Source organism: Haliotis rufescens, unplaced genomic scaffold, assembly GCF_023055435.1.
Source record: "Haliotis rufescens isolate VD_foot unplaced genomic scaffold, xgHalRufe1.0.p SCAF_15, whole genome shotgun sequence".
NCBI classification, from domain to species: domain Eukaryota; kingdom Metazoa; phylum Mollusca; class Gastropoda; order Lepetellida; family Haliotidae; genus Haliotis; species Haliotis rufescens.
The window spans coordinates 21,419,105-21,442,126 of NW_025963835.1; the positions used below are offsets into that span (position 1 = coordinate 21,419,105).

The window sequence follows — 23,022 nt, forward strand, 5'->3', positions numbered from 1 at the left end:
AACAGCCTCGGAGGAATCTAAAAAAAAACCATTGCGACATCACTTTGTCCATAATGGCCGTCATAAAGAACTCTTTCCTCACACCTCACCAGAACTTCACTTGCAAGGTCAAGGACCCTGCCTTGACACTTGCCAAATACATGATGTGCTTGGTCATATGAGTATCACAAGAAGCGGAATATTTATACAGCTAGTAATATGCTAACCACAATGTCAGGGCCACACAATCATCTGTCACAAAAAATGAGCTGTCTCCCTTGTGTCGACAGCAGCTGAAAACGGCTGGGTGGTTCCTGTGGCAATGAGGTTATGCCAAAAGGCTCATTTCCACCAGGAGGGGTTGGGTAGCCCAGTGGTTAAAGCGTTTGCTTGTCACGCCGATGACCCGGGTTTGATTCCCGAATGGGTACAATGTGTGAAGCCCATTTCTGGTGTCCCCCGCCGTGATATTGCTGGAATATTGCTAAAAGCGGCGTAAAACCATACTCACTCACTCACTCATTTCCACCAGTGAATCATCATGTTAATGCATACATAATTAAAGCTCCACTGTCTTCATGCACTCTGCAAATACCACTGTCACAATGAACAACTATTTTGGCAGCCATAGACAGTAAACAGCAACAGAAGTAGGTCAAGGTCAGCCAGGTCGAAGTTGGGGGGGAGAGATAGTCATTCTTCATACATATTATTTTGGGGCAATTATTTCAATCCAACTGGTAATACCGTATTCAATGTAATAAGCCCCCCCTGCGATATTTGCTAATATATTGGCTAGTGAACAATCCCAATCATCACCCCTTCCGATTTATCAATGTACACAAGACTTATTTATTCGTGTATAATACGTGTGTTATATGTATCCTAAATTATGGGAAATTAAATTCTGGAAAAATATATCTGTCGTATATAAACATTTCAGGCTGTCAGCATAAACCACGAAATTTACGATCTTTCAACTCTTTTGTTTTTCACCAAAATAGTATTTTAAAAAGAGCCCCCTATTTCTAAATTTTAAAGCGCCCTGGGCACTTATTATGTCAAATACAGTAAGTGCAACTAAAACCCTGTTATTTAATAAAGTTTGTTAGAGAAATAAATTAGCACTTTTTGCACTATTTCTACTACCTGTCCCACTACAATGGGAGATAAAGCATTTGGTTCCAAATTAAAATAAGAGGTATCAAATCTACAGTGAAACATACAGAACATTAATTTCAAAACAAAGGTTTATCTCCTGAACGTCTTTTGGTTTGATGAGGCCAGGGATCAAACCAACTCTCCGGGTAGATGCTCTATCCACTAGACCACGGAGACGGTCGATTGATAATAGACACGTCAAATGGAAGAAGCTGCTTACTTAGACTGTAAATAATCGAGTCTAGACCAGACAAATCCAGTGATTGATGTCATGAGCATGGATCCACGCAATTGGGATCGATGACAAGCTTCAACCAAGCCAGCAAGCCTGACCACCCGATCTCGTTAGTCACCTCTTACGACAAGCATAGTCGCCGTTTACGGCAAGAATGGGTTGCTGAAGACCTATTCTACCCCGGATCTTCACGGGTCACTCAAAAGTGGAGCTAGATTGGTCATCTTTGGAACCAATGTTGTCCTGTGATAACAAACCAATGTACTGCCATATCAACCTTCCACAGCCCAGTGAATAAGTTCCATTCAAATTACTAAGCTGATGTGAATCAGATTCTGGTAGCAGTTCTGATAACCCACTTTGCCCTCCCAAGACACTGGGCTTCATGATGACAGGCTGGAGTCCCAACAGAATACACCATCTGTTTTTCAGATCCGGGTCAAAACTGTTGTCACCTTCATTTGATTTTTTTTCTTGCGATCAGAGCTGTTTTTTCCTATGCCAGACTGGCGTATTTCTAAGCCTCAACTTCTCAACATATAGACTTCTTCTGTATTGATTCCAAGACAAATGAAGATTCTAAGATAAGAAGGATACATGCAGACTACATTATTTTGGTATCAAAAGGCTTTCTCATGTAAATAGTCTTACCGATAAGACAGAAGCGTACTTTCAAAAATTCCATTAAATGTCCTTGCCTATCAGGCTGGGATGTCAGATGATAGAGGGATATTTCACTGGATTTACAACAAAAGCTATGGAGAAATGGGATGTACAAGGAAATATGGTAGTTTCAAAGAGACCAAACCATTATGATGCTACTGTTGCCGTTGATTCGGAGCCAGGAATTCACTGCCATTCTGAACAAAATTTAAAGAAGTAAAACTGATGCAACTATAGGTCATTATACAAAATTACGGAACATTATTGGATTAAGTCGGAGAAATCACGAGAGTCTGTTGATTATGGAAGTAGAATCAATGAGCCCTTTCGGGATTGCTGGTTCTACTTGTAGAATCTACGGATTCTTATGATTTATCCATTACAAAACTATTGAGGGATGATATATTACGGATTATCTGTCTGAGCGAGTGAGTGAGTGAGTTGGGTTTGACACCGCTTTTAACAGTATTCCAGTTATATCATGGCGTGTCTGCTTAATGTTGGAGGAAAGCCCCAGGTGACGCAGGTATCAGACGTTTACCACTTCGGTGAAACCCACGAGCACGGGTATGGTGCTGACAAACCTAGAAACATAATCGGGGTGAACTGGGATTTAAACCCACGATCATAGGTTTTTGGCGTGTCCAAGGGATGCAACTCTGCACAGCGAATCGCAGCGCTTTAGATGACTGGGCCACCTGTGTCCCCCTTATCTGTCTGAAGTGATTGAATGGTGTTTGCATCAAACCTCGGTGACATTCACCCCGTACAGATAATCTGTAACTCCAAGTTGGAGATCGATTTCGCTATATCCAAGCTGCACCAGTGCAGGTAAAGCATTGCTAGTGCAGATAACCTTTATTGCCAGGTTGCACCCAGTGCCGGTAACATTTCCCACCACAAGTGCACGGCAGCAGTTGTGTTTGAAAAAAGTAAAAAACTTATTTTTTTAAATGTGGCTGCAAATTTTGTAGAATCCAGGAAACAAAAGTTCATGAAAATAGTGAAATAAACGGGTGGTCTGAATGCAGAAATTATTCTTCACAATTACCACTACAAGCCCAACAGACACTTTCAAACTTCTGTTTTGAGGTTGTTTACCAAATATCAAGATGTGAAAAGCCAAATACAGATTTCCTCAAAATAAACTACTGGAGCAGATCCTCAAGTATGTTTTCTTTTAATATTCTTTTAATATACAAAAATAATCATTTATGATAAAATGGTGCACCCAATATCTTGGTGGTGCAACCTGATTAATTCACTTGGTTGCACCGGGCGCCGGTGGTAAAACAGAATGAAATCATACCCTGCAAGTAAGTAAGCCAACACGTCATACAGGCAAAATTATTTTGAGATTCCCAGTGTTCCAAAAATAATGATCAAAAAACCTTATTAACTCCTGGGGCGGTGGGGTAGCCTTGTTGTTATAGTGTTCGCTTGTTCGCTCTGGGTCAATTCCCCACATGGGTACAATGTTTGAAGCCCTTTTCTGGTGTTGCTGGAACATTGCTAAAAGCGGCGTAAAACCATACTCAATCAATATTAACGCCATTTGTCTTCTAACAAAAGACACCAACAAAATATCAAGTTTGTCAGCAGACAATGGCACTAAAGATGGCAAATTTGTTTATTTTTTGTTATTTTTTCCCCTCCCTCAGGTAACAAATTGTAATCCACTCTAAAAAATATCAAAGCATGTTTATTTTTTAAATTTTAATCTGTGCTCCATCAAAACATTAAAATGGCCTCATTGTCATTTTTAAAAAAGAAATTTGAAAAAGAAAATGCAATGTCACCACTAGAGAGAAACTTACGTAACTCAACTCGGTCCTTGTTAAGATCCCTATAGCTAATGATATCAAGTTGTGATAAAGGATGACATCTTATCCTATTGTTGTCAGCAATGAAGCAATGTGATTCAACTGGCCAATCAGCATTAAGAATAGCTAAAAACCACACCTCTGCACCCTCAAATACTACACTACTAAATATTACACAATTCCTTCCAAAGACTGTAAAAATCTACCAGACATATTGGCCCATGTAATTCTAATGTTTTAAGAATTGTCGATAATATTACTTTCGTTTATGGAGGTATGATTGTAAAAACCTGTGTACGCACCTTTTTTTTAATACTTATACATCCATGAACACACAAAAATATTGCAGTTGAGTGCTATAAATAAATACATCAACAATAAAAAACATCACAGACTGTCATTTAATCCTTAACACACAAAAATGTTGCCAACAATATGAAATCAGAGACATCGTTCAACGCAATAATGTGACACAAGCCTGCCCATTATATTATCAGCCAATCAGGAAACAGTATTCTTTTAGTGGGCATGGCTTATTTTGGGGGTTTATTGACACATAACCGGAAAAAAAATTGCTTGACTAGATAATGAAATGCCATGGAAACACTTTCTTTAAAATTATTTGAACATATGCTGCATATTTTGCACTTGAAACATTTTTTACTGTTGACAATAGGTTCCACACAGCGGCAATGGTTTGCAGCCAGCAACAAAAGCCTCTGTAGACACCTCGGTGCCATTTACAAAACAACCTTAGTGCTAATACTGTCATAAGTCAATGGTAAGGTATGGGAGTTAAGATGACCTTAACGCTAAGATCGCTTTGTACAACGGCACCCTCGTCTCGTAAGTCTAGAAAAGGTGCTTTGGAAACTTGGGTGGGTGGCATTTAAAAATTTCTAATTTCTATGAGCACATTGTAATTTTAGTCACCAACTTCTTAAATGCCAGTCATAACAGACAAACTCATACAAATGGCAGATTCATTAATCTTAACAATGGCTTCAAGTAAAATGTAACAAGAACAATGATATTCTACATTTCTGGAATCATTATAGGAAAATATTCAAAGAAATACTGTAAAAACTGTCTGAGACACTTTGTCTGGGAATTTGAATCGATCGTAGACATCATGTTTCCATACAGTTGATCGGTCTGCCACTATCTGCTGTTAATGTCACACGAATGGGGATCACAATAACGGTAAAAGCTAGGATTCCAAAGCAGACGGTTCTCCTGATGAAAAGTGATATTGCTAATTTAGACAGTGATCATTAAAGTAGAAACTCAAATTCAGGTTCCCTGAAATGCGAGCCCTGGAGATACAGAAGATGCTTAGGATGAATTCAGGATATCCAACAGGCAGTTATTTCATTAGTGAGTCAAAAATTTCAAGGACATTTTTAATTTCTATGCAGGATACCGTATTCGACGTAATAAGCGCCCAGGGCGCTCTCAAAATTAGAAATAGGGGGCTCTTATTAGAATATAATTTTGGTGAGAAGGATCGTAAATTTTGTGGTTTATGCTAACAGCCTAAAATTATACAGAAGAAAAGTCTGTGCGTATTATGCACAACAGATATATTTTCCAGAATTTAATTGCCCATAATTAAGGGTGCATATAATACACGAGTGCATATTATACACGAACAAATAAGTCTTGTGTACATTGATCAATCGGAAGGGGTGCTAACTGGGATTGTCCACTTGCCAATATGTTCGCAAATATCGCCGTGGGCGCTTATTAGAGCGGAGCGCTTATCACGTCAAATACGGTAATTATACAAATATTTTGTAAGGTCATAACATGTTTTTCAAGATTTTAATTCCCACTGCCTCAGTACCAAACCTTTAGCAACACATAATCTCATTGCCGACGAAAATTGCTGTGAGAGTTCCCTTATTTCTTTCCTTGATGAAATTATTAAAATTCTGTCAAGTGTTTATCAACAAGATCGAGGCTATAACAGATTTGCATCTGGTGAATTTGACCGAGCAGTTTTTGCCATTCCAAAAATATGTCCCTGACGTAGGAATAGATCTGGGAAGGTAACATTCAGTCAATATACACATTTGCTTTGAACAGTTTGTTTTGAAACATTTTTCAAACCAAAAAAAAAATTCATTTTGCACTTTACTGTAATTGTTCTTTAAGCGGAATATTGTATCTGCTGTCATCACTGAATTTTAGTGATCCATTCATATAATTTTCATCACTACTAAATTTTTACACCCTATGGAATCGGTTACGGCAGATTTCGACACTCATTATTTTCTGGCATTGACGTTTTTGATTAGGCATCCCCAAATCCCACTGTCCCTGATGACGAGGGCATGAGTTCCTTAATCTCTTAATCACCATACCGACGAGTCCCCGTGGTAACGGCTTGATGACGAACAGTGTTGGAAGAACAGATCACACATCAAGGAGTCTGAACAAAGAGGTCCCAGCGACACCTTTCTCATACGATGACAACCGACATCTAATCCTCGTCCTGACAAAGGTTTCCGATGGAGTAAAAAAAACCAAATCCCTAATGACAAACGTATCTGCCATTTCTCATTCCCCATAGCTGGAATAGCATTCTTTAGTCCATGAGTTCCAGCAAAGTGCTCAGCTAATACCTTCGGGATTCTTTCCAAAACGGATTTATGTTCGGTGATCATGACATTGGCTAGAATCAAATAATCAGAAAGATCAAAGGCTCAGCATTCACTTCTGACAAGTCGCTGGATGGGTAAGGACGACAGAATATGTGTTCTATAATCTGGTTTACGCAGCCAAGGATGTAGTAACATAATCAGGAACATCCTTACCAATCAAATGACTTTGTTGATTTTTTTCTGAAGTCGTTTTATTGATTTTGTACTTCAAGGTTTAAAAATTCAATGTGCTGTTGTTTAGTTGGGTGGTGGGTATAATTTAAGGTTAGTTTATTTTTTGTTTAATGCCGCACCAGTGATTGGTATCATGAGCATTGATCTACACAATTGAGATACAATGACATGCATCAACCAAGTCAGCGAGCCTGACCACCCGATCCCGTTAGTTGCCCTTTATGGCAAGCATAGTAGCCTTTTATCGAAGCATAGTAGCCTTTTACGGCAAGCATGGGTTGCTGAAGACCTATTCTATCCCAGGTCTTCACAGGTCGGTAGAATTTAAAAGTAGCTTAGGTTTTTTACGGTACTGCAGTAGTTTAGAAAAATGATCTTTTAGTTATCTGTATCTGTAGTTTTAACAATATGAAATAGTTCAAGGGTTTTTATGTTACAATTTTGATAAAAAGTGACCATTTAAAATATTCATGGACTCTCCTAAAGAGTTTCCAAAAGAGTTTAGCTAACACGGCAGGAAGTGTTCTCTCCAATACAAGAACAAAGGGATTTATCTGAGATTACATACTAAGTGCCCTTGGCAGACAAATTGGGGGAAAAAACATAATTTTGTTCAAAAAGGGGCTTTCTTAAACTTCCTCATTTTCAAATTCAGGGGCATTTTAATATTTCATTCAATGCAAAAATGTAAAAATAAACATCGAAGCCTCTTTTTGTTTATTGATCCAGTTGTTAGAGAAGTGTAGATCACCTCTGTAAAACCATGACATTATGTCTCTATATAGTGCAATAATCTTGGACGCGACATTAAACCCCACCTCACCTCCAATGTGAGGTATGAGGTATTGTCGGGGTATGACAACACACAAGTTTTAATCATACAGGGCCTCAGAAACTTGGACAATATCAAAGAATATTGTTATATCTTGCACAAAATGTCAGAACCTTTAAGGGCCTTAGAAACTTGGACAATATCAAAGAATATTGATACAGTGATCCCTCGCTTATTGTGCTCTTCGATAAAGCGCTACCTCGGTTACTACGTGCGGTAACGCATGGCTCCCAAAATTTATGTACACTTTTAATACTGAGAGTTTTACACAGACATGATTGTATTGTTGTTCGTTGTTCATTTGCACATAACGCTTCTCATTGCATAATCAACCGTTTATCGCAGAATGGAGTTCTAATAATCTGTTTGAAAACATCCGTGGCAAGTCCCGGAAATACGATTGTTCTACTAGTTAACTTTTCACACTATACATCCTTTGATCTAAGAAGCACATGCATGCAATAAAATAGAACCACAAGCGAAGTTTATATTCTTAATTAGTGGGCAATCCAATTTGAGGCGACACTGTCAACTCACATGTTGCTGTCACAACACGGCGGTCATTCCTTTTGATTCGGATCAAGTAACCGTATCAAACCAATTAATCTGGCTTGAATGTGTATCTATATTTGTATGAATGTGTATGAATGCGCGTAGCGCTGGTCAAAACTCTCGTTTTCCGTATTTTAAGCAACATGACCAATCAATGCCACTAAAACACTCTGTACTTGTGTAATGAATTGTGATTGGCTCTTCACTCATAGCGTCTGTTACTACCATTATCGATCGGTATTTTCATGTAAGTAGACTACATTCACATTGAATGTGATAGTTAAGGCTTGTAAATAATAACAAACGGCGAAAACATAATGGATATATATTTTTACACTATGAACAGTAAACAACTTGTATCATTGCAATGTGCGAGACAAGGTGAAGATCATGAGAATGGCCGAGCGCGCTCCCCCGCCTCGGCCTCGGTTAAACGGCTCATCATCTATAACACCCACCAATTATTTGGACCCCATAGGTAGCGTTGTAGCGAGGGACCACTGTATATCTTGCACAAAATGACGGAACCTTAAAGGGCCTTAGAAACTTGGACAATATCAAAGAATATTTATATATCTTGCACAAAATGTCAGAACCTGAAGGGTTTTAGAAACTTGGACAATATCAAAGAATATTGATATATCTTGCACAAAATGTCGGAACCTGAAGGGCCTTAGAAACTTGCACAATACTGAAGAATATTGATATATCTTGCACAAAACTTAACAGACTTTTGAGAGCCTTAGAAGCTGGGAATACCTATGAGTTTTAAGATGACCAACAGTGGTGAGAGAACAAGGAACCATGACAGCACCATGACTCTTCAAGAACTGTTGACAACTGGAGGAACCAAATATCATGTAAAACACAGATCATGACAAACGCAGATCACCTTTCAGATTTTTTACTGTCTTCAAGACACCCGTTACTGTAGAGTTCCTGTGTACGTTAAAAGTTCATGTGTGGAATTAATCTGAATACGGATTTAGGGTAACATATAAATTGTGGACTAATTTAACTAAAACGTAATATGTTACACCAAAGTCAGAACATCGCATCTTAGACAAGATCCTTTGGGAACTCAGATCCTTTGGGAACTCAAAACCTTGTGAAAATGTTCACAATACCTCAGCATCATGTCATCGAGGATATTCTTTCAAGGGCCCATGTTTTACATCTTTCTCCTATATCCTGCAAATCAATAGCAGCAAGCAGCCTCTTCATTCCAATAGATCCCATTTCATGCAATCAAAACCCGATGCCAGCTGGCGGAAATCTATTTCTATAAAACAGCATCAATAACATTTAACTCCAAACAAATGACTCATGCACAGTATCATTTAAAAATTGACTTCAATATCTTTATATTTTTATGGACAATAATGTTAAAACAGGTGTGCATACTGTTTAAACTTGCATGGCCTTGCTCAATGAATTGTTTGATATTTATCTTCTGATTCCTGATAACTAGATTTAATTAAGAAAATATTTTGATAATGAGATACTTATCCACTTATTGGAAAATGTTATCACGGACAGGAAATTGTTTTATGGAACACCCTCCGACAAAGGTTGGATCCACAACAGATCACACAGTTTAATTAACCAAAACGTGTACCGATTTCGACGTAATAAGCGCCCAGGGCACTCTCAAAATTAGAAACAAGGGGCTCTTATTAGAATATAATTTTGGTGAAAGAGTCGAAATATCGTACATTTTATAGTTTCTGCTGACACCCTGAAATGATACAAAAGAAAAGTATGTGCGTATCCTACACGACAGATACATTTAACAGAATTTAATTGCCCGTAATTAAGGTTGCATATAACACACTAGTGCGTATTATACACGAATAAATGTACACGAATTGTGTACATTGATCAGTCGGAAGGGTGCTATTTGGGATTGTTCACTAGCCAATATATTGTCAAATATTGCCGTGGGCGCTTATCAGAGCGGAGCGCTTATTACGTCGAATACCGTATTAGGGTTTAACCAACATCTTTCAAAAAAGGCAAATTCTGGCCACATTCAAGAAGTATTTATTTGATTGTTTTGTGTCAGCGTGGTATGTACGTGATGCTATCTCCGGATCTGGAGAAGACGAATACCAGATGAATCGATACTCTGTTCAGTACCTAGAATATGAGTGAGGGAGTGAGTATGGTTTTACGCCGCTTTTATCAATATTCCAGCAATATCACAACAGGACACTCCAGAAATGGGCTTCACACACTGTACCCATGTCAGGAATCGAACCCGTGTCTTCGGCGTGACGCTTAAACCACTAGGCTACCTGACCGCCCCCACCTAGAATATGAAATGAGGTGAGGTGAAATGAGGTTTAACGTTGCGTTCAAGAATACTGCTCTAATGTAGCCAAGTGCATGTCAGGACTAATGTTGGTTTTAATAGTGCTAGCCTGATGGTGAGATTTCATGCCGCAATTTACCCCACTCAGACACAGTTTACTGACTTCATGCCGACCAGTCTTTGTTTTAGCTCCTTAAAGCCGAGTGCCAGGCTTGGTAACAACAAGTACCATATTTTAACGTGTTTTGGTATGACGGACGAGGATCAAACCCCAACGTTCCGCTCTCGAGGCAGACACTCTAATCACTAGAACACCGGCAGTCTTTCAAGAATATGAGCTGCATATTAGTAACAGAAACTGCCATGTATTGGATTGGTTTTATTGCTGCAGGATTCAAATTATCTTACTGAGGAAAGGGGGTTAACTGACTATATACGACAAATTTCCACCCTTCCATGTCCTTTCTATTTACCAATCAGATTAAGTCTCTCATATCACCTGCATTTGCTTCAAACAAAATGGCGGCACCCAGTCAAGACAATTTGATCGATAATCAAGATCTATATTGAAATAAAACCTTACTTCACAAAGTGCATCAAATCACTTGAGCACCTTGATGAAAAACATAAAAAGATTTGCAAAATATCTGCCGACACCCAGTTGACCTGACACATGCTTTGCAAATCCTGCAGTCGACAGAAATCAGCTTGTTGAACTGTTGTTTACAAACCAGATGTCTAGTTCGTTACGCAATATTGATTGGACTATCAAGAATCGTTTGTCCAGCCAAAATATTACTCCAGAATTCCAACCTGATTTGGTAAGGGTGGAAACTGGACTTTTACAGTCAGTTAACTCCCTTGCTTCAGGAAGATGGCGTCACCTTGTGTGAAATGACCAGAACAGCACTTCTATATTAAAGATATTAGTAGTTTTTCAAACCACTAAATAACGCAAATATTTGACAAAATGGTTTGCCATACAAGACCGTGTGGCATTTCAACTAAATACTACAAAGTATTTTAAGTCTATATGTAGCAGGACATGGAGTCATCCCACAGATGACATCCTTACCTTGTAAGCTTGCTGACAGGGTTAACCTCTTTGGTCATTTTCGGAAATTTTATGGCCGCTACATGTACATACTTGGCACCCTCTAATATGTGCCTAGTCATAGCGGAACAAATATAGCTGACTTGGCATTGTGTTCTCTCACTGGCCAGAATTCTTTACCTGTGTTCTCGATAGTTCCAGCTGGGGTTTTAACAACTATAGCCACAACAGGAATGAAGTTCAATTTAAGTTTATTTAATACAAATAACAATGGGGCGATTCCTCTACGTTCTTACTGATTCATCACCTCCACATTTCCCCCTTCCCTGCCCACATAATAATAGTCAAACCAGCATCATTCTCAAAAATTTAGTGTTAATCTCTTACTCTTACTCTTACTAAGTCCCCTAAATAATGTCCCCAACTAACTCATTCAATTCTTTCTCTATTTCTCTCCCTCTTCGTGGTTTTGAGAAACGAGCAGCGTTTTCTGAAGGTCATTTGGACAGATACAGTTCGAACAAGAAAAACGGCATTTATCACTACCCCAACGTCCTGGGGCACATTAGAACGTTGTTTGTTCATATAGTAGTGAACTATAAAACTATAAAAAAGAGTCTCATAAAGCCTTTAGAAGATATGGGCACTTTAGCCACTTTATGTCATCAGAAAAAATGAATAAATGTGAAATTAATACACACAAAAGGCCCCTTGTCTGGAAAAAATAACACAATCTTAATAAGTGTCTCTTAGATAAGCTAACTTCAGTTGTTTCTGAGAAAACTTGTCTCCACTGCACAAATAACATGGAACGAAGGCCGTAACTCGGTAAACAAATATTTCATGGGACCAATTTTCAAAATCAGTCTTGAAAAAGAATCTCTTAGAAAAGCACGCAAACTTCCATTCATGTAACCTCAGCAGCTCCCGCGAAAACATGTCCCTATTTCACGCAGAATGCACTAAGTTTAAAATCACAGAGCAAGGGCAATAACTCCAATTGAATATACGACACCAATTTTCAAAATCATTTGAGATAATGACCAGTAACATCAGTGTGTAAAATTTAATTTCTCTGACTAAAACAGTTTTTGAGAACATTTGCCCTCTTTGAGAACCGGGCAGATGGAAGGACAGACAGAAGGGGGTGGATGGATGGACAAACTCTGTTACAAAATCCTCCACCCCACTTGGTGGCAGGGTACAATAAAGCAGCAAGACAGGTTTGTTTGTTTGTTTGTTTGTTTGTTTAAAGCCGCACTCAGCAATATTCAAGCTATATGACAGCGGTCTGTAAATAATCGACTCTGGACCAGACAATCCAGTGATTGATATCATGAGCATCGATCCACGCAATTGGGATCGATGAAATGCATCAACCAAGTCAGCGAGCCTGACACCCGATCCTGTTAGTCGCCTCTTACGACAAGCATAGTCGCCTTTTACGGCAAGCATGGGTTGCTGAAGATCTTTCAGGAAGGAGTTCCAATCACATTCATGCTTGGTTTCCTCTGATTTAAATCGTGAAGACCAATAGAGTGTCTTTTGTCACCTCATTGTGTGTGCTAAACTCACACCCTATGTTGTCGACCTCAATACGGAAAGGATTGCCCGCCTGCCTAATCCTAATGTTAGATCAAACCAAACCATCCTCTGAAGGCTAACTGGAACACCTACTGATTAATTCTTTATCGAAGCATCTCCAGAAAGACATTGTTCACGCTGAGAAACCCTTAGTCCTGCAACATGTTGAATAGACGCTCAGATATTAGTTGATGGAGATGGCGATGAATAACGATCACAAGGTTTGTTAATACTATATTGGTCTCAGTAAAAGGGTGGGTTTTTTTTACACTCTTCTTATGTTGTATTTTAATATTGTTATCATTTTTTTCAATGAGATTTCTGAACATGTCCTTAAATTTTTTATAAATGTAACCTGCCAGATGACAAAGGTCCTTATGGGTGCTAATGACATCATAAAGAAAGACAATTGACGTCAACTTACTTTCGTGAAAATTTACCGTGTGCTAACTGCGGAATAAATATTCTTTATCTTTTGTTCGTTCGTACCATAATCAAGCACTATTTTAAAACATTTCAGTATACATGTCGATTAATCAGACATTAAATCTAAAAACTTCTTTTGCTACATAAATGATATATAAAACGTATTTCAATACATTCCATAAGTCTGAAAATGGGACTTTGCATGTTGTGTATCTCTATAATAAATAAGAATTGAAGCTTGTGCAGTGTGTTCCTGCGTTCCTGAAACACTATTGCGTTCAAGTATAATGAAAAGTCAATATGTGAATTTTCACCCAACATCACCATTTGTAAGCAAAGTCTTTGTTCAGTGTTGTCATCAAATTGATAAACCAGTCAGGGCTAAGGTCTAGGATGGAAAAAAATCGTCGAACAAAAAAGTATTCATATGCATGTTTAGTGTGTAAAAAGGTGTACCTTAGAGACCTTAAACTACCTATCATAAATTTTAACCAATCAAAATCCAAAATCAAGGATTCTTCAATGTCATGGTAGAATGGATGATGTCACATGCTTTCATGATTACGGCAGAATATGGAAAAAAAACCAACTTAATCAAAGTCATTCTTATAAACAGTGATCGAACATAATGTACAATTAAAAAAGTATCCATTTCGCCATGCAAATTGTCACATTTTTCACATTTGGGGCTAAATATTTTTATACTAGGAATGTATTTATCCCCAGTGAATATTGCAGGAGATTTCCAGGCTTTTAATCTCATTTAATCATGTTTTTTAACCAATGAGATTGAAGCACACACTCCCATTCATTGTACAAGATGGTATAACTCCTCTTCAAACAGTACTATCATGGTGGGTCATCGTGATGTGTGGGTCAAGTCTAAGGTTATGCAGGTCTTAGACGTTTACCACTTCAGTGAAACCCCCAAAATATAATAAGATTGGTGTGCAGACAAATAAAACAGATAGTTTTGGAAAGTTTTGGATGCTTCAGATATTTCTTTCAGTCATTAAGTATTTTGATCAGACCTAATCATTCTCTAGTTCTGCTCCCATGGGTCCAGTCTATGGGATATTTTTAAACCAGTGCATTGACTCCTTTTTTCAAAATGACTTCAATATTGTACTCAGCCAACTGAGGTGCCTAACAAGGTTTTGCTATCCTCACAGGGACAAGTATGTTTTTGTGACGTTTGTGGCACAGATTCCCCCCCCCCCCCCGACGTATGTTTCGTATGTTCTCCCTTGAACAGGAAGTCACATGACCAGTACTTGAAGATTACATCACCATTAAGTCATATTAAAGAGACAGTAGATTGACGGTTGTGTGTGTTTATAAATCATGCATGAAATAATTTCTGAGTGTGGCGCCAAACCTTTCATTCATGAAACAATTTCTGAGTGTGGCGCCAAACCTTTCACTCATGACCAATTCAATTCTCAAACCAATACAGTAGAGCTCTGCCCAGCAAAGCCGACAATGCAAGCACTGCACAGAGTAAACTTGTTTCAGTCATATTTTTAGTAGAGGCAAATTGAAGAGAAAGCTTATGGTGTTTTTCTTATGGATGAGTTATCAAATACTGATTGCCTGCTGGATTAGATTAGAAGCCAGTGTTTATCAAAGCCAAGACTACAATATCCCTCGGATGTATAAAGACAATCACTCTTCTACCCAGGGTGCCTTGCAGCCAGTCTAGTACCTCTCACATCGTCACATCGTCCACAGTCCATTCATGTGTTTTTCATCAGTTTCATTTTGAACGAGTCTACATATTTGGATAAACAAATGTCATGAAAACTTTCATGGAGAAAATAACCTAAAATGTGAATAACTATTTCCTTCAGCATATTAATCCTCCATATGCTGTCATGGACGCCCTACAGAAAGTTAGCAATACAGTCTTTTTGATGTGTAAAGCGATATTGTCATGCACCTCACTGTTGCAGCTGTAGTTCTACATCTATATAATTATCAAAACAATATGCAAAGCACACCGAAAGTCTGACTGATGCTCGCATGTTCATATTTCGGAAAAATCCATTTGTTTACCAGAGCTCCAGATAAGCTGCGTATCTGCGTAAAATACGCATCAAGAATGCAGAAATACGCAGTAAAATAAAATCCAAGCGTATCAAATACGCAACAAACATTACAGATTCGCTACAAAAATAAAACTTGTGCGTATCATCAAAATAGTGTGAAGTAACCCTGCGTATTCGATTAGCAAATCAGCAACTTATTTTGAAATTAATTAACGGACATTCCGTCAACCTTGCCAAACTCCACGATGACAGTTAAAACATGATCATTTGCCATCACACTTTCTTGTGGAAGTATCATGGTATTTTTGAGTCCTATAAAGCTCTCGAACCCACTCGACACCAGTTTGCTGGGACTAGATGAATAGTGTTTTTAAATATTTAACTTAAATACGCACATGTGTAAAAACTAGTGGGTAACAGAAATTTGAATACCCAGATAGAATTACTGATACCCAATGATTTTAAAATGCATGGGTAAAATACCCACAACACCAAAAGCTTATCTGGAGCTTTGCTTACAAACAAGAGTAAGTCTGGTCAAGTGAAAAGCTTACACCCGCAGTGTGCTCACTGGAGCCAAAACCGAATAAGACGAGCAGAACTGAGTAAGCTAATGGGTTATCGGCAACTGTCTGAAAGTATACCCCCCCCCTTCAAAGTATACCCAGGTAGATTCTGGTGCCTTCCAGAATCTACCCCCGGCCAGATTTTGGGAGCTCCCAGAATCTACCCCCTTTTCCAGGAATCTACCCCCGGGTATCAAAGCTTCAGAACGGTCGGCATCCGGGCCTCTAAGTGATAGGTACTGCTTGTGTGCACCCTTCACTGCAGTAGAGTTCATGTATGTGATGCATATGTGGTGGCCACAAAATTTCCAAGTTCTGTTACATGTTTCGAACCAAACACCTTCTGATCCGAGGTCAACATCATCAAAGAGGTTAACGTAATCTATGTCATAAGTGTCAGAAGTGTTCAGTAGATTTGTTTTATTTTAACCAACTAGCGGAGTAGTGGTAAAGTTGATTTTTTAAATATTGTAGATACTCTGTCTGAATTTAGATTTCCTAAGCAAATTTATTGCATCAGTTATGACTCGTATCAAAAACTCTTACGAGTATTCCAGGAATTTATTGCATCAAATACGCATGAATTACCCTTCATGTAAAACCCTGTCAAGACATTTTTTCACTGTTGCAAACAATGGTTCATTTGTCATAGAAATCAATTCCCTGTGGGGGCCGGGTCATAAATGGTCCGGGTCATAAAAGGTCCGGATGCAGGGTGAGGAAAAGTGCAAGAGGCAAAAAATTACTCTTATTATTATTGGTCCATTTCCATTAATAACGTAACCAATATATCATCATCTACTCCCAAAACACATCCACTAGTGATGACGGCCGGGACTTATCTAGGAATCTAAACACAGTGCCCTTGGCATGCGCACTGGAAAAAAGAGTCATTTTCCATTGCACTTTAACACTGCATTCAGAGCAATAGTGTAAAACTATTGAACACAGATTTATCGAGAGCTGTTCTGAGGCTGACATTCAGCACAAAGTCTGAAAAAAATGAAAGTAAAAATTCCCAATTTATGTTTCAATTTCTCATTTTCTCCAAATTTATAAAATTAGGAATGCTAAAATGAATTAAATGAAATGACACCCTACTCAAGTCCAAGATGATGTGAAATGGGGTTTAACGTTGCGTCCAAGATTATTGCACTTACATAGCGACGTGTATGCACATGTGTGTGTGTGTGTGTGTGCTTGTACTAGTCCGGTTTGATGACGATTTATAGTGCTAGCCCACTGAGATACCATGCCGCAGTTTAACATGAATACCCCACTCAGACACAGTATACTGACTCCGAGCCAACCAGTCCTTGTTTTAGACCCCTAAATTAATGCCGAGCACCAGACAGGGTAACAACAAGTACCATCTTTTAACGTCTTTTGACTTGACGTGCATCTTTTGGAACTGAACCGCCGACCTTCTGCTCTCCGGGAGGGTGCTCTACCACTAGACCACAGAGGTCTACTCCAGTCACACATTCTTCAGTAGGGTGCAAGGGTGGCCCAGAGGTCTAAGGCGCCACAATTCGCTGTGCAGAGTTGCGTCCCTACCATGGCAGGTAGGTTGGTTTACACCAAAGATGTGTTAATGATGCAATATGGCCAACAAACCATGACAATGTTCTCATATAATAATTTTTGTTGAGTATGTGTTGAGTTTTATAATGACATATAGTGCACAAAATGAAATATAATAATGTCATATATACCGCGTATTGATATTCTTCGACAAAGGTAAGCAAACACCTTGACAAGAGTTGCATCATACAACAGACTCCAGGCCTGGGACCAGGCCGCTTCAGTTTAAATTTTTACCAAGTAGCCATTTTAGCCAAGTAGCCAAGTTTTTTTTTCCAGGTAGCCAGCGGTAAAATCAAGAAGTCAAGCTAATATTGTAGGTAGCCAAAAGCATTTGAAATGATCTTTTATCAAATAACTATACGTACAAGTCATAGCACTGGTCTTGGAATAGTATTTTAGTGGAAGCTGTACTTGAGTTTTCTTATTTGTGACTCAAACAATGATGCAATTTATGGTACTAGATTATATTGGTATATCCTTGCTTATTCAATAAACTATCAAGTTAGTATCAACTAAAATAAAATACTAATTACATTAATATTTATGTATTTCAGTTCATTGTTGACTTAAGAGTAATTATTTGCAAGTACAATTAGTAGTAGACATGTTTATTTTTGTTTCTACATATATGCAGCAATAGAATTTAGTGGCCACATGATTGTTTTCAACGAAGTCATTTGGCTACCTCTGAATTTTAGACAGCAGACAAATTGAAATTTAGGTCGCACTGGCGACTGTTTTAGTCACAACTTTGAGTCCTGGGGACTGGTCCAAATTTACTTACCAGTACAGAGCTCCAGATAAGCTTTTGGTGGTGTGGGTATTTTACCCATGCATTTTAAAATCATTGGGTATCAGTAATTCTATCTGGGTATTCAAATTTCTGTGACCCACTAGTTTTTACACATGTGCGTATTTAAGTTAAATATTTAAAAACACTATTCATCTAGTCCCAGCAAACTGGTGTCGTGTGGGTTCGAGAGCTTTATAGGACTAAAAAATACCACGATACTTCCACAAGAAAGTGTGATGGCAAATGATCATGATGTAACTGTCATCGTTGAGTTTGGCAAGGTTGACGGAATGCCCGTTTATAATTTCAAAATAAGTTGCTGATTTGCTAATCAAATACGCAGGGTTACTTCACAATATTTTGATGATACACACAAGTTTTATGTTTGTAGCGTATCTGTAATGTTCGTTGCGTGTTTGATACGCTTGGATTTTATTTTACTGCATATTTCTGCATATCTGATGCGTATTTTACGCAGATACGCAGCTTATCTGGAGCTCTGCAGTATCACCAAATTTACTAACCAGTATGACCCCTCTATTACCCGACCCTACCCGGGTACCTACTGTTGGTCTCAAGAGATAGGTACAAAATGTCCATTTGGGAATATTTGACCGTAGCCTAGGCAAAATGTATTAAGATACAAGTATAAAACGATCTGTTCATACATACACTGAAGTTGACTGAAGTTTTATCTTTATTCAAACCTATAATGTGTGCATAGTCTGAAAGAAAAGCGAACATTAGTGACTTGTAGTGTAATCATAGAGTTCAAGATCAAATTTGCCATTAAACAATGTATCATATGACTAGGTGGTGAGGTGAAATAAGGTTTAACGTCGCGTCCAAGATTTTTGCACTTATAAAGCGACGTGCATGCACGTGTGTGTGTGGCTGCTTGTACTAGTCTGGACTGATGCCGATTTATAGTGCTAGCCCACTGAGATACCATGCCGCAGTTTAACATGAATACCCCACTAAGACACAGTATACTGACTCCGAGCCGACCAGTCCTTGTTTTAGTCCCGTAATGCAGAGCGCCAGACAGGGTAACAACAAGTACCATCTTTTAACGTCTTTTTGGTATGACGCGGCCGGGGATCGAACCCCGGACCTTCCGCTCTTCGGGCGGACGCTCTATCACTAGACCACAGAGGCGGTCTATCATATGACTAACCTACTCAGTACCCACCTGACCCAAGTACCCGAGTACCCGAGATACCCAGCCCAGCCCAAACAGACCCATGTTGATAGTTTCCAAATGAGTGAGTTAGTTGGGTTTAACGCCTCCTTAAACAGTATTCCATTTACATCATGAAGTGTCAGCTTGATGTGGGAAGAAAGCCCAAAGTGATGCAGGTCTTAGATATTTAACACACATAACAAAATGAACATATTTATTATATAAAATTGTATAAGACTGAATATATCATAACAGACATGTGTCTATGTGGCTGATTGAAATCACCCCATGAACGATTGTTTTAATTTAAACATAAATTGGATTACAGTGGTATTTGGATTGACCGATGCATCATGTGGTCTAGACATACCGATTCAGGGCCACTCTGTTCTCCGGAAGCGTTTCCCTTGGGATAACACTTCTCTGACAAATTGCTACGTCATCGTATGTGACATGTATAATGCTCATTGAAACAGACAACCATAGATCACTACATAATAACGACCCGGAACATTTAATGCGATTCTGTAAATTGTAATGTTTATTACAACCCATACAGGGCCCCGCCCCAAAACTAAACGTCACGTGAATAACAATCGGAACGACAGGTAGATCCGGATAGATTGTACACTGGGGTCCTGTCTTCGTTCATAACTTATGTCACGAAACATTTCAATCTGAACATATGTTACAAGTCTCTCACAAAAACACACTTAAAGTCACAAACGTGCTCACAGTTGTGAAACGGGAACATATATATATATATACATGCGTCATTAAAATATCACTCAGGTCGCAAGAGGGGTGTTATAACGAAACATGGACACACCTATTCGGCGACACGGTGAATGAATGTAAGAAACGAGAGACTTACCCTATCACATAGCCGATGACGCATAGCTGTAGAAATCGGTTGATTATGCCGACTTTTTTGCTCTTGATGTGAACAATCCTAGGGGTATCGTACTCAAAAAACAGGCTCACGGCTGACCTAACTAACTTCGGAGCCATGTTTCGACAGGCGGTCGAGTAGCGAGTCATGTGATTGAGCTAGCACGTGCCGCTTCCCGCTACAACAACACTGTCACACTGCCGATAACGCTGAACTCGCTACAGCACAAGTATATGTTTCTGTGTACACCAGAAACTGCCCCTACACCTTGCAATATCGTTGTGATTATGTGCATCGTGTAAACATTACTGAGTTCTGGGGCAAGAGACCATGGGGGAAGCTTAAACCAAATTGTTAATTTTGTCCAGGCGGAATATCAGTCCATGCTCTTTCTCATTGAAAGCGTTTCCGATGGGATCAAATCACCCTTGCCTTTATCACGATGCAATAGCTGTTTCGAGCAATCATTACTCATCTACCGTATGATTTGACTTGTCACATAGCTTATGAAAATATATTTCCAGGGATAAATGCCCAGACCATGTGAACAGGTACACAACAATCTCCTTTCTTGGTCAGCTACTATATATATTGCATCCGTGTAAAAAAGCTTTTCCGTTTGAGGAGAATGCAGATTGGATGCTGATTTTAAGTACAGAGGCTGGAACGCTAGATATAATTATGGTGCCTCCCTGTCTGTGAGAAGCTGACAAGTGTTGGTACCACGCACAGAAAAATGTGCAGCGCACCAACAGTGGTCGACGGCAAGTTTTATTTCATTAATCGTGTACATAATTAAGCACAAATAGGATTTTCTATAAAACAAGACTACTGCTGGGTTAAGTTTGCATCGTATTACAACTCGTTTTACTAAACAGTTCTTGTGCAATACTCGTGCAGACCGAGTTCCAGGATTTCGAAAATGGAGTGGTGGGGTGAGGTGGGGTGGGAGGGGTTGATTCAGGTATTCAGGTATGCGCAAGTTTCAAAGTGAACGTGTGAGTGAGTATGGTTTAACGCCCCTATTAGCAATATCACGGTGGGGAACACATTGGGGAATCGAACCCTGGTCTTCGGCGTGAAGAGCGAACGCTTTAACCACTAGGCTGCCCCACCGCCCCTAAAAGTGAACGAAAGCTCATGGTAGGTTGGGATTCGGCATATTAGATGTCTGAAAAATACATTCTCCCTGCCCTCCCATCCGAATCCACCAATTCATGCTTGCTGTAAAAGGTGACTATGCTTGTCGTATAAAGAGGCATCTAACGGGATCGGGTGGTCAGACTCGGTGACCTGGTTGAAGCATGTCATCGATCCCAATTGCGTGGATCGACGCTCATGATGTCAGTCACTAGATTGTCTGGTCCAGACTCGATTATTCACAGACCGCCGTCATATAGCTGGAATATTGCTGAGTGCGGCGTTAAACAACCAACCAACCAACCAACCAACTACTGTATAAAACACTCTACACTGTTGTTTCATGCACATCTCTTATCTCAATCTCTTATCTTTTGTGAGCCAACAGGACGTTATAACTGATAACGCACGTCAACGGGTAGCGCGGCTGATGCGAGAAATGTGTTTACGTCACGACTGGGTTATCATGTTCTGTTATCTGACGTGTTATAGTGTCTGCATCACTGTCTTTGATGTATTACCGCACGTCGCCATATGTTGTGCATGGTGCTATGATGCAGTGGGCACGCGGGTATACGGCCCGAGCTGACACATCTGGATCGATGTCAACTATAAAAAAATTATGCACACTCAGCATGATAAATGCAGAGACATTGCAAACATGATCTATTCAAGAAGTGAATCGATCGGTGAGGACGTCGATCGATCATCATCATCATCATCATAATCATCATCATCATCATCTTCTTCTTCTTCTCTTCTTCTTCATCATCATCATCTTCTTCTTCTTCTCTTCTTCTTCTTCATCATCATCATCATCATCATCATCATCTTCTCTTCTTCATCATCATCATCATCATCATCTTTTTCATCATCATCATCATCTTCATCATCACCATCATAATCTTCATCATCATCATCATTATCATCATCACCATCATCATACTCCTCACCATTATGTTTCAGTGATAGCAATCATCATCATCATAATCATGATTATCGCCTTATTTCACGTCACCGCAATTATTATTACGATCATCATTGTTATAAATATTATTATTCTGTTTAGCGTCATAATTAACATTGTTTTAATCATCTTGCTAAAGAGTGTAAATGCCTTGCCATCTTTCGTCAACAAACAACAGGACCGGTGAAGACCCGGGTAGAATAGGTCTTCAGCAACCAATGCTTGCAGTAAACGGCGACTACGCTTGTAATAGGCGACTAACGGGATCGGGTGGTCAGGCTCGCTGACTTGGTTGATGCATGTCATCGACCCCAATTGCGTGGATCGATGCTCATGATATTAATCACTGGATTGTTTGGTCCAGACTCGATTATTTACAGACC

At 39.1% G+C, this 23,022-nt stretch overlaps 1 protein-coding gene across 4 annotated transcripts in view; it reads right to left on the reverse strand.

The window, feature by feature from the left end:
• LOC124135187 (P2X purinoceptor 4-like) overlaps positions 1-20,841 on the reverse strand; it is a 141,647-nt gene extending 120,806 nt beyond the window's left edge. The window contains exon 1 of one of the 4 annotated variants that reach the window (XM_046500429.2): positions 20,515-20,841. In XM_046500429.2, the coding sequence (XP_046356385.2) occupies positions 20,515-20,681 (167 nt within the window). In that variant the 5' untranslated portion in view covers positions 20,682-20,841. The remainder of the gene's footprint in view (positions 1-20,514) is intronic. The other 3 variants (XM_046500427.2, XM_046500432.2, XM_046500428.2) reach the window with 3 other exon arrangements.
• Between the last annotated feature and the right edge of the window lie 2,181 nt (positions 20,842-23,022).